Source organism: Cibotium barometz, chromosome 6, assembly GCF_041138505.1.
Source record: "Cibotium barometz isolate CiBa-2024 chromosome 6, ASM4113850v1, whole genome shotgun sequence".
NCBI classification, from domain to species: domain Eukaryota; kingdom Viridiplantae; phylum Streptophyta; class Polypodiopsida; order Cyatheales; family Cibotiaceae; genus Cibotium; species Cibotium barometz.
The window spans coordinates 23,746,285-23,763,881 of NC_141051.1; the positions used below are offsets into that span (position 1 = coordinate 23,746,285).

At 44.2% G+C, this 17,597-nt stretch overlaps 1 protein-coding gene across 1 annotated transcript in view; it reads left to right on the top strand.

The window, feature by feature from the left end:
- LOC147637541 (uncharacterized protein At4g15545-like) overlaps positions 1-17,004 on the top strand; it is a 37,708-nt gene extending 20,704 nt beyond the window's left edge. The window contains exons 3-10 of the mRNA XM_086799321.1: positions 14,454-14,522; positions 14,782-14,841; positions 15,262-15,343; positions 15,539-15,670; positions 15,747-15,983; positions 16,237-16,285; positions 16,403-16,481; positions 16,563-17,004. Of these exons, the coding sequence (XP_086655447.1) occupies positions 14,454-14,522; positions 14,782-14,841; positions 15,262-15,343; positions 15,539-15,670; positions 15,747-15,983; positions 16,237-16,285; positions 16,403-16,481; positions 16,563-16,664 (810 nt within the window). The 3' untranslated portion in view covers positions 16,665-17,004. The remainder of the gene's footprint in view (positions 1-14,453; positions 14,523-14,781; positions 14,842-15,261; positions 15,344-15,538; positions 15,671-15,746; positions 15,984-16,236; positions 16,286-16,402; positions 16,482-16,562) is intronic.
- The last annotated feature ends 593 nt before the right edge of the window (positions 17,005-17,597 follow it).

Here is a 17,597-nt window from a genome sequence, read left to right on the forward strand (position 1 = left end):
ATACTAAGGTTTCTCACAGCCATGGAAGAATGAACAAAAGCTCTCCAATCTTGAGAAAAAAATTTGCAAGAAGAGGCTCAAATGAAAGATCTCAAGAAGCTCTACAAAAACCCTAAGGTTTGGCATCAAAACGGGTAAAGGAAGAGCATCCCATGGCTATGGAAAGCTTGAGGAAGAAGAAGATGATTACTAAACGTGATTAGCAGAAAAGTTAATTGCAATTAGTCACTTGCCCTAAGTTTTGGTCCGACTGCCCCAAATTTTTGGTCCAGAGGTCCAAAATTTGGTCCAAAAATGGCAAAATTGGCCAAAATCACTCAAAATTCAAGCAATTTCCATGAAATGCTCACCATCTCCATGAGATTAAGCAAGATTAGAGAAGATTTGTCAAGAATCACTCAAGGATTACAAGAAAATGAGAAAAAAAATGAAAGAAACTCAAATTTTCAAGCAAATTTTCCCAACAACCCATGCATGCCCATGATCAAAATCAAGAGCTCTGATACCAATTGGAATGAAGGGATGTAATGCATGAAAAATATGAGTAATCACCATGTAAACATGATGCCTAAGTGTGTTTAGTCTCTCACCAAGAGAATGGAAATAGCCTTCCACAAGCCAAGAGAGAAGCCATGAGCTCCAAGAAACATAAATTTTCATTCCTAAAAATGATCATCAAAAGTTGCAACCATGGTCCAAGTCCCCTCTTTTATACATGGACTTGTCCCATTATTAACTCTATTGAATAAAGTTCCTACTTTATTACATTTTCGACTCCTTCTCTGTTGCGGGTAGAGCATTATGCATTATGTAATATTGCATTAAGCACAAGTTTAATGCATAATAAATAAGCTCACACATAATGCATTGAGCTTAATGTATTATTCAGATTTTCGTTTCTAATCTATGAACAAAAAATGAACACAACGATGAAAACAACCATGGAAAGCATATACATGAATGAGAAAACATTAGCGGGAGTAGATCTCAACCGCACAAGTAAGTACTAATCTATTTTTTTCTCTTCTAATCACTAGCTCCGAGATTCCACACTCATGCTAACCCTAAACCTAAAAACAAAAAGAAATAGTGGTAGTAATGCAAGCTTCTCAACCGGTTTTGAGTCTTCTCCCCGGCAGCGGCGCCAATGGAGAGACGGAAGACTCTCTCACTTGTAGCATGAGTAGTATGATCCGTGTGTAGCTCAATCCAATGGGATTTGCATCCCTTTCGGAGCTAGGGATTCAACCCGTACCGGTGCACAAAAGCTTATCCACAAATGGAGAGAATGCTTATGGCTACCATCACATGACACTAGACTAAGCCAACTTACCCTCATTCCTACACACCCATTCATTCCCAGTACAAGCAAGAGGAACACAATCACTATGTACACAAGCAAAGAGAAAGACCTCACTCCACTCATATCTTCCTACAAGCATGCACACACTCAAGCATCAAGCTTCCATGAAAGCTTTAAATCAGTCCACATACACAAAAACGAAATACTAAAAGCATGCATAAGAGTAAAATGATTAGAGAAGAGGATGAGAAAGACTCATGACATTGCTATTGATTCAATGAAGAGATTTATCTCATACAAAGATGTAGATGGGGTGAGAGAAGAGTCTTCACCTCTATGGAGAAGAAGAGGGAGAGTAGTTCTCTCAAAGGAGCTCTTGCATGAACTTAGCCCAAAGTGTGCCTAAGCTCTCAAATGAGCCACTTTTTATACTAAAACTCCTAAAACTCCCAAAATTTCCCATGTGGGATTATTCTTAAGCCCACTCCCACACTCATCTACAACTTGGAACTCTTTACAAGAGTCCTAAATAAGAATGTCACTTGTTTTCCTGCTTGCATCTTTGTGTTGCATCCTTGCATTGATCACCACTCGTCACGCAACAAAAGGTATCCTCATAGTTGATGCTAGGCCGCTGAGCATAACCCTTAGCCACAGGTCTGGCTTTGTGTTTATCCACCGACCCATCTGATGTATACTTGGTCTTAAAGACCCACTTGACACCAATGACTGACCGTTTTGATGGCCTCGGAACCAACTCCCAAGTTTTATTCTTCTCTATGGCATCCAGTTTCACCTGCATGGCTTTCCTCCAAGTATCCTGTGCAAGGGCTTCCTTTACGGAAGTGGGCTCTTTGTCCTGCATGATACAAGACATCAAAGCATAGTTTGCTTGTAAGAGCTCCCTGAATGACTTTTGTCACAAACTCTATGCGATCGTCGAGGTTCGTCCTTTGTGGTCCACTCGGAGGGAAGCTCCATAACACCCGACTCCCGAAGGGTGTCTAACAACCACTTGGGTACTCGAACAGAACATGGAGCCTCTTGTTGCTGCGGGGGCTCATCTCCAGCCGCGGGCTCAACCTCCTCAACTGATTGAGACTGTCCAACTGAAACAATCGACTGGGAATCATTAGCAGACTCATTTGGGTCTCCAAGAAGTGGTGGCTCATCAAGAGTGAAAGCTGGAACATGCTCATCAAAAAACCACATCTTTGCCGATGACAACCTCGTTCCGCACCGGGTCATACAACATGTATCCTTTGGAAAGAGAGTTATATCCCACAAAGACAAGCTTTTGGGACTTGGAGTCAAGCTTCCCCCTCTGATTCTTTGGAATGTGAACATATGCATCACTCCCAAACACATGAAAATGGGAGACATCTGGTTTCCTGCTAAAATAAGCCTCAAAAGAAGTCATGTTCGGTATTGAAGTCGTCGGAGAACGGTTGAGGATATGGACACAGCCATAGCCACAGCCTCTTCCCAAAGTGGACGAGGAAGATCACGATGCTCCAACATTGTCCTCGCCATCTCCACCACAGTCCGGTTCTTACGCTCAACCACTCCATTCTTTGAAGGCGAACCTGTATTGGCTAGCTTCTGCTTGATGCCATGTTCCGCACAAAACCGCACAAATGCATTGGAGGAAAACTCTCCTTCTTTGTCAACCCGAAGAGTCTTTATGTGCAAGCCAAACTCTTTTTTGACCATCACATGCCACTTCTTGAACCGAGCAAAAGCGTGGTCCTTTTGGAAAAGGAAATAAACCCATGTGAATTTGCTACAATCATCAAGCAATAGTATAAAATACAAAGAACCTCCCAAGGATGGGGTCTGCATAGGTCCACACAAGTTAGTGTGTACCAACTCCAAAGGTTTCTAAGCCCGCCTGGAAGCCTACCTCGGAAAAGATTCCCTGTGCTATTTACCACGAATGCAAGAACTACAACATCCCTGCGCCTGTTGCCAACATTTGGCAAGCCAACCACCATCTGGTCTTGGAAAGCTCGCCGTAGCGCATCCCCATTCAAGTGGCCAAACCGAAAGTGCCACAAGTCACCAATCTGAGAGCCTGTAAGAGAGGAGAGTGCTGAGAGTTTGTATATACCGTTCTCCACTCCGCCTTACGAAACAACCTAGTCCGTCTCTCTGTCCTGTAGGGCAACAGAATGCTCCTTAACTCCACCCGGAAGCCAGTCTTGCAAACCTCATGCACTGACAACAGATAAAAACCAAGTGTAGGGACGTAAAGAACACGAGAGGAATGCTTACCCTCTCTGCCATCGAGAATGATCTCCATCCTGTCCTCACTATGAATCGGTATAGTGGAATTGTCGCCAATGAAAATGCGACCTGACTGCCGTTTAAGATCCTGTAAGAACTCACGGGAAGGAGTCGTGTGCCTAGAAGCACCACTATCAAGAATCCACCCTCGAGTATCCCTAGCGGTGAAGTCAACTGCCTCCTCGCTCGAAGAAGATGAAGCAGCTGTGTCCAAAATCTCCAAGTGCACAAAGGCTGGAGTCTCTGCAGTGTTTCAATGCCCTGAACAATGTCCCACAAACCCTTGAAGCTTCCAATGAGCATAGTTGGGTCCTTTCAACTTGTCATCCTTGTTCGTAAGGGGGGAGCCATATCCACAGCAGCAAAGAACAAATCTCAGCTCTCAAACACTTCTTGCAAGTGCTTTCCAACGAAGGGAGGCACCAGGAACAATCAGCCCCCTCTCAAACCGTAGAGAGAAAGAGGTGGGACAGCAGCAAAACAGTCAAGATCCATCAAGAACCTCCTACCGGAAGGGCAGGGACTCTGAAGGCAGAAGAGGTGTTAGGGTTAGGGTTTGGAGAAGCTTCAAACAGGCGTGGAGGCCAACAGAGAGAGAACACGACTTCAGTGTATTATGCTTGATAAAAGTGAAGTACAAAAGCCACATAATAGTGACCTAAAGAAATGTGTTCACATGTCCGGCCATAAAATGTGCTGGGTGGACCAAAACACCTATAAACTGAATATAAGTGAAACTAAGCTAAACTGGGGGAAAAAACCTCCACTAACTGAAGTAAAAAGTGCCCCAGTAATCTACTGATGATCACTAGCACTCCTCTGGGTGCATACACAGCATAAAACCCAACAAACCCCCCCTGGAGTGATATGTGATCACTGTACATCATCCACCAAAAGGAAACAAATTCAAAGCACTACGGAATGCTTCAAATTTCGGACGTGGTAATGCCTTGGTGAAGATGTCTGCCACATTCTGATCTGTAGGACAGTAGATCAGACTGATATCTCCTGCCTGGAGTCTCTCCCGAACAAAATGATAGTGAATCTCAATGTGTTTCGTGCGAGCATGAAACACAGGATTCCTGGCCACAGCAATGGCACTCTGACTATCAGTATAGATAGGTGTAGGCTCCTCCACTGAAATATCCATATCAGTCATGAGACGACGCAGCCAAACACACTCAACAGTAGTAGTGTAGGCTGCTCTGTACTCTGCCTCACAAGACGAAGTGGCCACTGTGGTCTGTTTCTTGCTTAGCCAAGAAATGCATGAAGAGCCAAGAAAGAAACAATTTCCACTAGTGGAATGTCTGGTATCAAAATCACTAGCCCAATCTGAATCACTGTAAGCGTATAACTGCATGTCACCCCCCTCAGGATAAAGCAATCCAAGAGACAAGGTACCCTGCAAATAACGGAATACACGCTTCACAGCTTGCCAATGTGACAACCGCGGGCTGTGCATGAATCTGCTCAACTGAGAGACTGCATACTGAATATCTGGCCTTGTATTACACAAGTAAATGAGGCACCCAACAGCCTGAGCATATGTAGTGGCATCAAAGGAAATACTGTCATCTTGTAGTGACAGTTTCATCCCAGGCTCCATAGGAGTACTAATAGGCTTGCAATCCTGAAATTTAAACTTCTCCAGAAGTTTAGCAACATACCGTGATTGCAACAACCCAATGCCTCTGTTATCCTGCACAAACTGTATGCCCAAATAGTAATGTACAAGCCCCAAGTCAGACATGTCAAAGGTCTGTTGCAGTATCCTTTTAAAAGCTGCAATTTTGTCATCATTTGATCCCATGAGCAAGAGATCATCCACATAAAGACTGATGACCAGCAGATCTGTCTCTGCTTTCTTTACATACAGAGTGGCTTCTGATGGACTGTTCACAAATCCCTGAGTGAGTAGGAAAGCATCTATTTTTGCATACCAAGCTCGTGGAGCTTGTTTCAAACCATACAAGGCCTTTTTCAGCCTACATACTTTCCCCTCATGACCATGTTCTGCAAAACCCATGGGCTGAAATACATAAACTTCCTCCTCGAGGTCCCCATGTAGGAATGCAGTCTTTATGTCCAACTGGTGAACAACCCAACCACGATGTGCAGCCAATGCAATGACACACCTGAGTGTCGACATACGGGATGTAGGAGCAAATGTCTCCTCATAATCAATGCCCTTCTTCTGTGCATAGCCCTTTGCAACTAGACGGGCTTTGTACCTGTCAATGGATCCATCTGCATGTCTTTTCAACTTATAGACCCATTTAGTACCAATTGCTTTCTTGCCTTTGGGCAGATCAACCAAATCCCATGTTTGATTCCTTTTAATAGAATCAAGCTCATCCTGCATGGCTTTGTTCCAATGCACATTCTCTCGTGCATCCACAAATGAATCAGGCTCATCATCATCCTGTAAACTGGCTGCCATAACCAGATTCAAATCCATGATGTGTGCATGCTCATTGGTCCTTGTCTCCCTACGAGTACGACCAGCTAGAGGATCCTCTAAATGGCTGTCCTGTAATGTCCTCAAATACCATCTAGGTATGTGTCTGACCTGTGGTGCCTGCTGCCCCATATTTGGTTCAGCTTCTGGCTCATTTTGCTGCTGAATTTCTGCACCACCTACATCATTTGCTGGCTGTCCTGTACCCTCATGAGTTGGATCACCAACTGTGGAATGAAACTCCATAGGTAGTAGACCTTCAAACACATCATTTTCAGCCTGATTTGCCTCATAACCAGCCATGGATATTTCTGATTTTTCATCAAAAATCACATCCGGACTAGTGAATATCTTCCTGGATAGTGGGTTATATAACCGGTAGCCCTTGCTCTCACGGCTATACCCAACAAAAATGCATTTTGTGGCTTTATCATCCAGCTTCCTCCTCAACTCTTTGGGTATGTGTGCATATGCAAGACACCCAAAGATACGGAAATGTGATACAGAAGGCTTGCGGCCATGCCAAGCCTCAAAAGGAGTAATGGATACCAATGCCTTTGTGGGACATCGATTCAAAATATGACAAGCACACATAACAGCTTCCACCCAAAAGATATGTGGTAGCCTCTTTGCCTTTAGCATACATCTGGCCATCTCCATGAGTGACCGATTCTTCCTTTCTGCAACCCCATTCTGCTGTGGAGTGTAAGGAGTAGTATACTGATGTTTTATACCTCTACTTTCAAGAAAGGAATTCAGCATATGTGACATATATTCCCCCCCTCGGTCAGAATGGAGAGTCTTCACCTTGCATCCTGACTCTGTCTCAGCAAGTGCTACAAAGGCCAAAAATGCATCATATACCTGTGATTTCTGTGTCAAAGGATAGACCGAGCATGTACGAGAGAAGTCATCAATAAATGTTGCAAAATAGAAGCAACCACCTAATGACTTCGTCTGCATGGGACCACATAGATCAGTGTGTATAAGCTGCAACTTTGCAGTTGCTCTTAGAGCCTGATCACGTGGGAAGGAAAACCTATGCATTTTTCCCAAAATACATCCTTCACAAATGTGATCTGGAGGCTTCTCCATGAGAGGTAGATCTGTAAACATGTTATGTCGCTGCATAAGCATAAGACTACGAAAATTTACATGCCCCATGCGAGCATGCCATAACTCCGCATCAACCATAGCTGGAGTAAGAGTGAATGCATTATAAGCAGACTGATCCACTGGCTGAAATGCATCCAACTGATAAAGTCCATGACATAATGTACCAGTAAGCATCAAGGTCAAGGCATTAGCTTTGTCTCTAACCATGCATTTATCATCATCAAAGTGGACTTGCATACCACAATGTGCTAAAGAAGAAATGGACAACAAATTCTTCTTTATCCCTGGTACATATAAGGCATCTGTAAGGTGGAGAATGGAGCCATCAATGGCTGTGAGCTGAATCTCCCCAATGCCACGAACTGGATATGAAGCATTGTTGGCACACTGAACAGTTTTGCCAACAGGGGCAGGGCCAACATGACTAAACAAATCCCTGCGAGATGTGATATGCTTTGAGGCACCACTATCAAAATATCAAGTACATGCATGCTCTGTCATACTGAGTGCCTGTGAAGACCAAGAGGCATCATAGCTGCATGTATAAAAACAGTAATCCCTGTCCTCAACAAAAGAAGCAGTCTCTGGAGGAGCTTTAGAAGCATCATTAACAGACATCCCAGCTTCCTTTGCCTTCTCTTTGGCAATCCTCTTCCTACATTCAGTGATGTAGTGACCTGGCTTCTTACAGTAATGACATTTGCCCTTCTTCTTGGGCTGTCCATCACCTTTCTTGGTATCCTGTGAAGAACCACCATCACCTGAATTTTGATTTGAACTCTTTGGCTGAGTTTTTCCTTTCCCCTTTTGACCTGTAGTAAATGCTTGTTCAGCATTTGTGTTCATATTCATATTCTTCCTCATTTGCTCCTCTTGTAGTAAGAGAGCAACAAGTTCCCGATACTTGAGGGGTTCAACAGCATTCCTCATGCTAAGGTTCAAAGAGGTATGAAAAGCCAAGTAAGATCTTGGCAAAGAGTGCAAGATGGTGGACACAAGCTATGTCTCAGGAATAATCTCATCCACATTGATGAGTTGCTCTCTCAAATCCTGCAGCTTGTTTAAGTGGCTAGACATATCATCTCCTTCATTCATTTTCTGATTTTCCAGCTCTCTTTTCAAAAATGAGATCCTAGCCTCATTACGAGCAGCATACATCTGCTCCAAAGTCACCCATGCATTCTGTGAAGAGCCAGCTGAACGAATATGAGGTATAATGGACCTCTGTACTGACAATGCAATGAGTGACAAAGCTTGTGCATCCCTGGCATCCCATGTCTTTTGAGCATTTGTTCTTTGAACAGGCAATGGCTGCCCTGGAGCGTGTACCTGTTGTCCTCGTCCACGAGCACCCCCTTGGGGAGGAGTCTCTGGAGCCAATGGACCTGGACGTGGTTCATCACCACTAACAAAATCCCAAAGACCTTTTGCCACAAGCACATTTTTCAGCATAAAACTCCACAAGGAGTAGTTCGTGCCGTCCAATTTGTCTTCCTTAGACAAATACGTGAATACATCACTCTGCTGTTGATTTGCCATTATGTCTACGCACAATGTTGTACCTGTGTATCAAAAAACCCAATAGCAAGAACCCTGAAAACAACTGTACTCCATTGAATACAGTTCACCCAAATATGCCTGCACTCTCAATCCTCTGAATGTGCAGCTCAATGCACCATTGACTGAGTAGAGCAGCAAATGGCGTACACAATGCCAAAATGCCCCAAAAATGCCCAAATTTGCTGCACGCAAAACTGTGCAAAAAACCTGTATAGTTCTTTGCTAGAAAATCTGCCTGTTGTGCCTGTAGTTTTTCACAGAGAAAATAGTATTGCCCAAAAACAGAATATTTAATGCTTACCACAGATTTCTGAGCAGGTTGTGGTACATATGCAGGTACAGTCCACCAAAAAGAACACGTACTGTTGACTGTACTGTGCAGGTACAGTCGACTTGTACTTTACAGGACTGATGGCGACTGTAGGCTAATACTTTGCAAGTACTGTGAAGATACTGATGAGGCGGCGCTGCTGTGCAGGTACTGACAAGGCGGCGTTGACGTGTGCTGACTGGTACGGAATGAAGGCGACGCCTGACAGGCACTGAAGTTGCACAGTGTAGAGCAAAGCGACCAGGTACAGTATACGGGCTGCAGCAGTCGACTGAGTACAGTCGACAGAAGACCAACGCTGACAAATACAGTCGACGTTGACTGTACGGAGCAGGTACGGATGCTGACAGGTGCAGTCGGCTTGGACAATATGCAGTCGGCGCTGACAAGATGCAGTCGGCGTTGACTGTACGGGCTGTACGGAATGTACGTTTCTGCTGATGGCGACGAACATGTACGGCAGATGTACGGGCAGTTGTAACAAGTGAAACCTATAAACTGAATATAAGTGAAACTAAGCTAAACTGGGGGAAAAAACCTCCACTAACTGAAGTAAAAAGTGCCCCAGTAATCTACTGATGATCACTAGCACTCCTCTGGGTGCATACACAGCATAAAACCCAATAGACTCGTGGAGGAAGAAGACAGTGTAGAGCCACTTGTCTGGCAGCACCACGAGCAAGAAACGCACCACCAACAGATGCTGTAGAAGAAAACGCAGCCAAAACACTTCAAAACCTGCCTCTGAAGAGCAAAACACAGCTTGTAGGGCTGGCCGACAGCAACCAGAAGAGGGCTGGACCAGAAATGCAGCAAGGTACTGAAACGTAGCTACTGTATGGGACTGATCTGCAGCTGGAGATGATGGAAGAAAAACGCACAGCAAAGTGGGTAGATTTGCAGAGTTTGGAGCAGCCTGGACCTAAGCGTATGATACCATGATGGAGATAGCACAGGTGGAAGCATAAACAGTAAACATATGAGAGAGTGCAAAGGAGAATGAGAGTTGGACAAGATCACCTTTTATAACAGCAGTAAAGCTTTACAATGGCAATGGCCAGCAACTGAGTGTTGAACTATGTGCAAGGGAAGTGGATGAATGAGTGAATAATGGGGAACTCCTTATATTGTGCAAGAGGGAACTGTCCGACTGGCTCTGGACAAATAAATAGGAGAAAATCCAGTAAAATCCCAGATAAATAGTAAAGCCCCAAAACACTCAGATGCACAATTCTAACACTCCTCCCAAGTGATGGTGCTGAGCCTGCCACTGGTGATCAAAGAGCAGTAAAATGCTAAGTACTGAGAGGGCAAATGGGACAACAACGCAATGGCCATGTCCTCTGAAGATCTCTCTTTCCCCGCATGGAGAACCTCTTGCTGAAGAGCCTGCAACTTGTTGATGTGCTTCTGCATCGTCGACGACTTTGCAGGATTTATCGCCTGCATCAGAACTTCCAAGGAGATCCTCTTCATGGGTGATACCCTGTTGTACAGAGAAGCCAAATGCTACCAAATCCCTCTGGCTAGCGTCATATGCTTTATATGGTTGATCACCTGTGGTGTGCAATTTAGGAGGATGAAAGAACGAACGCGGGCATTGACACGACCCCATAACTGTGCCTGAGCCTCCCGTTCCTTCCGTATAGAGGGAGCCGTCTTCCAACTCCAGCCGTGAAATACCAACAACAATGAAATCAGCCAAGTCATAAGACGCCAAAACGGACTTCATCATTACCTTCCATATGCCGTAGTTGTTCTCGTCTAACTGTCGGTCCACCGGGAACGTGGGGAGTGTTGGGATCTTCATGTGCTTCTCAGTCATCTCAAGCAAGTTTGCCATCTCAAGGGTTTGCAAGGTCTTGTGAAGGGAGGGTGGGTGGGAAAAAAGAAGAAGAAGAGGCTGAGGCTGAGAGAGAGAGAGAGAGAGAGAGAGAGAGAGAGAGAGAGAGAGAGAGAAGCTATGTAACTCTACTATATACACTCAAGAAAATCTCGGAATACACAAGTGGGAAGTGTGGGGGGCAAGGGGCCATTTTATATGGCCCCAGGCTACTGGTCGATTAGCCTAAAACAGGCCGACAACAGCACAAGCTCACCACCAGCCATTGTCACCATTTGGTCCATCTCCATTTCTGGAGCCACTTCTATGGGACTGTCACTCCATAGAGCGGCCAGATTTGTGCCATGTTCACATGGGACTAGGCCAGTGTTCCATGTGAAAGGGCCAGTCTTTTGGTGTCACATGGACGGGAGCCAGATTAGTGCCACCCGTGTGTGACCAATACTACGTCACATGGACGGGAACCAGTTTCGTGCCACCCGTGTGTGACCTGCTTCATGCTGTATGGACGGGAGCTTGTTGGTGCCACCGGTGTATGGCTAGGATGGCGTCTTACCTATGGGACTGTCACTCCATACGAAGACCAGGACATATATTTATATTTCTGTCGCGCCATTTTGTGCCCGATAGGAACTTTTTGTACAAGTTTCGTGAAAGGGAGATTTCGTCCATTACATGTGCACATGCATTTATGTCGGCATGCATAAATTTGTTTTTGCATGACTTGTTTGCGTGTGTTTGTCTGTTATACCGTGCCTGTACAATGGACGGGGACGCCCCCAATGTACCGTGGAGTGTTGTTCGCTGACTCGTTGGTGTGGCGTATGAACAAGTGGTAAGTATTACCATTTTTTCCTTTTTAAAATGTAAAATTTACAAGTTATGGCCAAATTTAATATTTATAAGCCCACACATTTAAATTAGGGGCTGGACATTATCTTTGTAGGGTACCCATGAGCATTTTAAATAACCCTAAATATTGTGTAACCCTTAAAACCTTTGGATAACTTTTGCATGAGCCTGGGCTCCCTCTACTTTTGCCCTATGCTTCCTCCATATTTCATAATCTAACTTTTGGTGGCCTTGTCCATGGCAATAAAAGCATGTGAAGGCAGTCCTTTGAGCACCTGCCATGTCCCTGGGAGGAAAGTTCTCACATGGGCAGAATTGGGGTCTTTAGTATAGGTCTAGCAGAGCTATTGGGTGGGCGGCGGGTTGAAAGGTGACCACAATAGGAGCCTGAATCACAGGTCGTTGAGGGGCTCTCGTCCCATTGTAGTGGTAAAGCTTCAGTGGTATGTGTGGCTGTTCTGTAAATGGCACACCAAAGTTCATTCAAGCCACACTCTTCGGCTCTGTATCCATGATTGTTGCGACACCTCACACACCAAGTGGCTGACCGAATGGTTGGAGTGGTCATGGGCGGCCAGGCTAGTGTGGACGGCAAGCCACACACTATATAGCCTGGGGGATGAGGGGCAATCCTCATTCTTCCTCTGCGGCTGGGTGGTGAGCCACAGGCCGTCCCCTCCTGTGGTAGCACCCGTAGCGGCACTACGGTGATCTAACAGGAATGCAGCAATGCATGTGCTCAGGTACATTAAAGGTACTCTTGAGTATGGAATTACATACATATCTAGTGACTCCTTAGTGAGATATTGTGACTCCGATTGGGCTGGAGATTATGACACCAGAGTGTAAATCTAAAATTTGTTAAATTAAATTCAGAGAATTCTATAAGTTCTGAGCTATCTGTACTTGTGAAGTTGCTAAAGTGTCCAAATGTGCTTTTGTCACCTGTACCAATGCTGTAATGTCCCAATGCCAAGTGAATGGGCCTGTAACACCCAAAATGCTTGCAAATGTTTATAATAGACCTGTAAATAGTGTCAATTTTTGCAAAATCCCCAAATTTTTAGTGCATTGATGCACCAAATCTGATGAAATCAATGCCAATGTGTGCGAATGTTGCAATTTCAGGCTCAATGGTGAAAAGCCCCAAATTTTAATGAACAAAATGTGCAATTTCAGGTCAAAATCTGCCAAATCCCACAAACCTGTAAACCTGTATGGGCTGAAATTTTTGAAAAATTTCAAATGCCTCAAATTTTGCAGTGTGTAGGTACATGTGCAGGACGAACAACAGGGCACAGATCTGCACACTGTCTTCTACGTGGATGCTTGCCAAGTACGGTCGGGCAGTACAGCTGCAGGGCTACGCAGGGCAGCAAGGTGGCACTGTGCAGGCGGCGCAGGGCGGAAGGTATAGGTCGTTGGCAGCGCATAGCAGGAAGTTGGAGGGCGGCGCAGGGCAGCAACTAGGGGGCACAGGGCAGCAGCTGAAGGTCGTTGGTAGTGCACAATAGCAAGTTGGAGGGCGGTGCTTACAAGCTGAAGAGGGTAAGTGTTCTTGCGTACGATAGGCTGAAGCAGAGGGCAGCCGGAGGAAACCCTAACCTGCTTTGATACCAATGTTGGGTAGGAGGGCAGCTAGCACACACACACACACACACAAGCTCAAGCACAGAGAAATGTGAGAGTGTCGATAATAATAATGAAAGTACAATATGAGAGTACTAAAAAGCCTAGAGCTAAGTGCCCAACACACAAGAGTGTGTTCACACGGGGAAAAAACCTGTGTCTAGCCACAGGGAAAAAGTGCCCGTGAGTAAGTTGGGTTCACACCTGAACTAGCCAGGAGTGGCTGGGTGAACATGACCAACAACAGGAAATGGCCGTTTCAGTCCCTAGAAACGCGTTTCTCCGTTTCAAGACTCCATCCGTTTCCATGCCCGTTTCTCGTTTCCCAAGTGATATTGTCACAGGAAATGACCATTTCTACCCCTAAAAACTCGTTTCCCCGCTTCCATTCCTTGAACGTTTCCGTTCCCGTTTGTCATTTTTGGTGACTATGAAGGTGCCATCGTGGCATGCCCAAGATCTTTTCAATGCTGATATGACGCCAGATAACAGATGACAACAGCATCTATAGACCATCAGAAGCCTTAATTGGACATAATTTATAAGCTATGGTCATAACTATAAATTATGTTTTTCTTTTGACTCTCCAAGGCATAGTAACATGGCCATTTCCTAGCCAAAATTGCGGAAACTTTGTTTGTTCCTGTATCCTAATCTCGCTTAAGAATTTTCCCACACTTTTCCCATACTTAGTTATTATTTTTTCCCAATTTTCCTTGTTATCTTTGATATATTTCAAGTTCCATCTCTATTTTTCTCAACTCTTTTCATCATTTCTATTTACATCTAAGTTCTCCCAATTTTCTTTGTTATCTTTGATATATCTGAAGTTTCATCTCTATTTTTCTCATCTCTTTTCATCATTTCTATTTACATCTACTATATAACGTTAAAGACATGCAATTCTCCAGCTGTTTCTGCTTCCTAGTTTCAAGCCTTTTTTGTTGCAGAGACATCATCTGTTTCCATTGCTGTTTCTGTTGGCTTTGTCATGGCCAGAGGCATGCTTTGGCTTGTCAAAAATTGCAAGGTTTCATTTTATGTTTTTTAAAAAATTATGTATGTACTGCAGGCAAAGTTGACAACCGAGAAGAATACTCTTGCAGCTTCAGTCAAGAAGCTTACTCGTGATGTGGCAAAGGTATATTTTCTACTCAGATTTTTTACATGTATGTTGGCAGGCTTTTGCCTGAGTGCTTAGCTCACTTCCCACGGTCGGCTCTACCCAAGAGGTCATGAGTTCAAACCTCCAAACCTCCTTGAAAACTAAATAAATAGATTATATTTATCAAATAAGCTGCAGGATTTTTTAAAGAGGAACAATCAATGCAAAGATAGTTTTTGTTGACTTATAGAACTATGGCACTTCTTTATAGTAAACTAATGCTGGTGATATGCAGCTTGAAACTTTCAAGAGGGCTTTGATGCAGTCCCTGCAAGAAGATGATGAGACTCCGACAGTTAGTCCCCACACTCTGGTTTCTTCTACTGTTGTTTTTGTCAAAGCATCTTCTTAGTTACAAATATGATGCCTTGAAATTTTTTCAGTCTTTCTTATGCAAGGACTCCATGTATTTTACAAAATGTTGTGCTGAATGAGTTTGCCAAGTCATGCTGGGTATAGAACCACTCCACCTGTCACCGTGGGGCCCATCTTGGCTCCTTGTGAGGGATGGAGGGCCAGATTATGTTGAGCTAGGCTGGTTACAGAATGGCTCCTGTGAGGGATGGGCGGGCAATCTTTAACTCTCCACACGTCCCACCTGTTGGGAACGTTCTGTAACTAGGCTTAGACCGGTCACACTATCTGAATGCAAGTTGTTTTACCAGTAAATGGTGATTAAATTTTAGTTCACAAATTATTTCCTTGGATATTGCAGCAATCTGGAAGCAATGAAAAACTAACAGTGAGTCAAATAACATCTATGGACCGTGCATTATCAACGAACAGTTCACTTAGTGGTATGTACTTGCTTTTATTGAATCAGGGTCTTTACAGATATATATCATCCAACAGATGGCTGCTCGTGGATGGCCAATCACGTCCATCCATAGCCTGCTGTCTCCATTTCACGGACTGTTCTGTGAACGCCATCTAAGATATCCTTTAGTCTTCACTAAAGATTGCAGCATCACTAACAATTTCCTGTGCAACAGAAGCAGAGATATTAGGGGCTCGGGTGCAGCCGCAGGAGTACAAGACTGCTGGGGTCGGAGTTGGATCGGCACGAGTGGTTTCTCTGAAATACTCTTCAATGCAAGGGGATGAAGTGCAGCCCGAGTCAGATGGTATGTTTTGCTGAAGTTTCCTGCAGTCATAAGGTGTTTATACTCTAGAATTCTAACCTTGTGTGCAGCTCTGCAGTTTCCAAAACCATATTTTCACAGGATTTTTCTCTGACGCCGCCTCGTTTGACACCACAACTCACCCCCACGGGGTCGCCCAAGAAACAGTCTGCGACAAGCTCACCTAGGCACTATTCAGCATCCGGGTCACCAAAGCAACATTCTCTCAGTGGTGTGAGGACTTCATTTTCTTCATCTCAGCCCACAAGCAAGCGAACAACGGCCCCTAATTCGCCACCCAAGGGCTCATTTTCAGGTCTTGTTATTTTCCAGCACCTGATTTTTTTTGCAAATGCAAACAGGAAGGAAGCAGCACGAAACTACTATTCTGAATGAAGCTGTATCTGTGCATGCTGCACACCCAGCTTCACCATTTGACTGATCAGTGGCTTCACACATTTCCGCTGCGTATGCTTATCATTGTTCGCTATGTAGCTTGCTTACTCTTGTAGCTAACCACCGATTACCATCTTAGGTTTGTAACTTTAGTGTTTACACATTGTTTGCAGCAACACGCACTCCACGAGTGGATGGAAAGGAATTCTTTCGACAGGCCAGGTATACAAACATGCCACTACTTTTAACAATTTTGGAGCAGATTATTATTGAGCAGCATTCATTAACCTTAATTATGCAACTGTCATGCTCGTGGGCTCATTCAAATTGATTTTTCAGGAACCGACTATCCTATGAACAGTTTAGTGCATTCCTGGCGAATATAAAAGAGCTCAACGCCCATCGGCAGACAAGAGAGGTATGCAGGGATGCAGATGAGTTTTCATGTTTTTGGCTTCATTTTTAGTGGACTTTGACATCCATAACTTGTTATACACAGGAGACGTTGAGGAAGGCAGATGAAATTTTTGGATCTGAGAATAAAGACCTTTACCAATCCTTCGATGGCCTGCTGAGTCGCCATCTTCCAGCCCAAGCCTAGTAGTACATTTTGATGGAGGTTTGGTGACTGTCTTTATGCTGGACTCGTGTGAAGAAACAGAGGCCGTCACCATGTGTTATATAGGGCTTTCATCATCATTCATCAATGAAAAACTTGCTGCATGACATGCACATGCACACTGAGTGCGCACACATTTTGACTCTGCAATGACATTGCTCATTGCGTGTCTGTTACATTAGGTGAGGGTGCAAAAATTGCATTGATGGTATTATGGAGAGCAGAAAACATGTAAGTTGTGTGTTTGTATGAAAAGAATGGAATGGTGAATAGTCAGGATGCTCGTGTGTTAGTATGAAAAGAATGGAATTATGATTGGTCAGGATGCTCGCTTCATCATATCAAAGGCAAACAGCATGTGTTGACATGAAGCTGGTAGAATTTTGCCTCTAATGTTTCTTTTTAATGCCATATGGTTGCACATCCATATTAATAGGTGAAGTTGCAACTTAATACCAATTTTATCAAGGAAGGAGATGAAGAGGTTATAAAAAGTTGAATGCCGATGAGGTGATAGCTCAAGTGGTAGAGATGTTTGACTAGGACTGGAGGTTCCTCGACGCCATCACCAAAGGGTGGATAAAAAAGCTCTTTTGAGCGGGTGGGTGCTTACGGGTGGTGAAAACTGGCAATTACGGGAGGATCTTGGTCCTAAGGCTAGTGGAGAAAGAAAGAGGTGAACACTGTCTAGTCCCATTGATGATGCAATATTGAGACATTAGCAAAAGGGATTTGACAGAAGGAAGACGTATGTAGGAGGGGCTTACTGGGCTGTGGATTCTAAGGAAATGACATCTGAATGCACTTTTGAAAAAGCCTACAATAGGGTAGATTGGAACCTCTATCCAGAATCTTAAGGTTAAAGTTTTGGTTCTCTTTTTACTTAAATGAGACGATTATCGACATGTGTCTTAT